The sequence below is a fragment of the Polistes canadensis genome, unplaced genomic scaffold, assembly GCF_001313835.1.
Source record: "Polistes canadensis isolate GaletaPanama2010 unplaced genomic scaffold, ASM131383v1 scaffold_372, whole genome shotgun sequence".
In the NCBI taxonomy this organism is placed as follows: domain Eukaryota; kingdom Metazoa; phylum Arthropoda; class Insecta; order Hymenoptera; family Vespidae; genus Polistes; species Polistes canadensis.
Genome location: NW_014569919.1, coordinates 17469 through 20367, shown reverse-complemented (window position 1 = coordinate 20367; position 2899 = coordinate 17469). Strand labels below are relative to the sequence as shown.

Genomic DNA, 2899 nt, shown 5'->3' with positions numbered 1-2899 from the left:
AGAAATAATAATAAAATAAAATTTCTAGTTGCTGAAGAAGTCCCAATAAAGGGACGAAACGTCCAACTAAATCAAACTAAGTTCTACTTCTTTCATGTCCAAGTTCCCTGTTAAATTTCATCATTAAAAATTGTAATTTTTGGACGAGAGAAATACTAAATAAATTATATATATATATAGTATATAATTTATTGTTGTTACGTTGTTATTGATAATACAACTGATTGAACAGTTGTATACATAAAGAAAATACCTCGTAGGAAAATAAATGCCATCACGTATTGTGTCCGCAGTATAAAGATTATATCGCAATACGATAATATCGATCGATAGATCGAAATTTCTTAGAAATAGGACTATAAAACGTAGAAGGTGAGTCAGGACAGTTTTCTGTTGAAACATCATTATGAAATTTTGTATAATACCATTTTTCGTTAAACTAATACTACCTAAACCATTCGCGTAAATTAAAAAGAACAAGAACAACAACAATAACAACTAAAAAATGACAAAAAAAAAAAATTATGTAAAATAATATAGTGTCATAATTAAAAAAATATAAAAGAAGAAAAATTGAAGAACCTATCATCGGACAAGGACGAACGAAAAGAACGAAGTAAAGTCAAAGTAAATTAGTAAAATACGATTGAAAGTGTAAAGGTAATATAGAAAAGAAGGGAGGGTTGTAATGAGGAGTTAGGGTTAAGGTGGGGGGTTTAGGGTGGGTGGATGGGGGTAGCGGTCAGTAGCGTCGGGACGCTCGACGTCCGTGCGTTCGGCGCCATGAAACAGTCATAGTCGTGCGTACGGTCTTGTTACTTGTCAGGATTATCTGACCTCCGTTTTAAAAGTATCAACCCCTTTTTCTATTGCGTACTCTTTTTCTCTTTCTAATTTCCTTAAGGATAAAAAAAGATATATCATTTGCATTTAACCGGTGTCACGGGTACTCAACGGTGGTGGTCATTTCTTCTTTCTTTCTTTTTCTTTTTTGTTCTCATTAAAAATTCATAGACCTCGCGGTTAGATTTTTTAAGTTAATACTAACAATTTGTTTCTTTTTTTATTTTTACTCATTGGAAAAAAATATAATATCACAGGATAGATATTATTGAATGGAATATTTGTATTACGTGAAAATTGTTCGATTAAAACACCCTTACGAGATCTACGAGATCTTTATAATTTTTCCATTCTCATATAATCATATTAGTAATCAAATTTTTTCAAATGATTTCATTATCTTCTGATATATTTTTATGAAATAATATATTTATCAATCATAAGATTTGTAATATGAAAATAAAAAAGAATAATGTAGAATGGAAATAATTTATCGTTAACATGACGTTCGTTCGTACGCTTGTTGCATGCCATCGTACACTGATATACACATACATATATAGCATATGCATATATATTACTTTAATCATTTCTATAGAATGGACGATAAAGTATATTATACCGGTGATAATGTTATAAAACAAAATAAAAAAAGAAACAAAATTGTAACATAAGACAGAATGAGGTGTAATAAAAATGATAAAAATATAATAATAATAACAATAATAACAACAACGTGGATCGATAAATGAATAATGATATTTAAATATTGTTGCGTGTGGTCTAATGAGACCAAAGAGGATAATAAATTAAACGAGGGTAATATTAATAGTGATAATAATGAATATAATTTCGCTGGTACCGTTCTCCGTTGTTGCCCTTGCGTTTTTCGCTGTAGAAGATCGATCGGTATTGGTGGTAACGATGATAACGATAATGGATCTATATCAACGATCATTACTAATCCTAATGTTACACCGGTGATAGCAGTGAGATTGCATAGAAGTACCGATTCAATGTAGGTTTATTTCTAATTTATAATAGGATCATTTGTTTTCATTGTTTTAGGTGTTATCTTGTATTTATATCTACGATCAATATACTCGAATCAATATATTCAAACATATATTATATAATATATGAAAAATATTAGCAAAACCTATTACGAGATTCTTTCTTTTCCTTATATAGGTGTTTCGTGGAATCAATATACATGCATCAATAATTATATTCTGTTCGATCAATTTTCAGAGATAAAGCACCTGTGAACGAAGAAATATACAACGATGGACAAAACAAGGATTATTATTTATCAGAAAATAATGTTTATCCTAGACATGTTTTAAACAACGAAGAAATAATTCACAAAGGTATATATATATATATGTATATGTATGTATGTATACTATTAGATTAATAGTAATTTAATGTAAATACGATAACGATCGATACGAAAGATACAATTAACTGTAAAATCAGCTTAGACGATCGAATGTACGACGAACTGGAGCAGAAGGTTCTTAACCTCTTATATATATATATATGTGTGTTTGTATATACATATACTCATACACATTCACAAACATATATATTCTACGTAGTTTACCGTCCAAGCTGAGTTTACAGGCTCGAAGTAATCAATATTTTGCTGGTCAAGTCTAAACTTGGATCGAATATATCGTCACTTTAATAAACTAATAAAAATAATTATCTAATATTAATCAATTAGTTGTAACAATCTTATGGAAAAGTATGTAATCAAATTTGTATCGTCAAAATGAAACGATGACGAAGTATATTCGTCAATCACAACTAATTGATTAATATATAAAAACACGAGGATACGTATTTGTATAGTTACATAACTTGTATATATATATATATATATTAGGGTGAATCAAAAAAAAAACTTTTATTTTTTTTTGGATCTGACACACAAAAACTTGTTGCTAGGCACCTTTAGAAAGTACTCACCCAGTATGGGCTCTTAATTTTAATAGGAAGATCCTCCTCATCGCGGTTTTTTATTTTTTTCTCAGTCCAACAGAAAAAAATT

At 29.0% G+C, this 2899-nt stretch overlaps 1 protein-coding gene across 2 annotated transcripts in view; it reads left to right on the top strand.

Moving 5' to 3' along the window:
- LOC106792038 overlaps positions 1-2899 on the top strand; it is a 28270-nt gene that overhangs the window by 19644 nt on the left and 5727 nt on the right. For both annotated transcript variants that reach the window (XM_014758145.1, XM_014758147.1), the window contains exon 16: positions 2095-2213. In XM_014758145.1, the coding sequence (XP_014613631.1) occupies positions 2095-2213 (119 nt within the window). The remainder of the gene's footprint in view (positions 1-2094; positions 2214-2899) is intronic.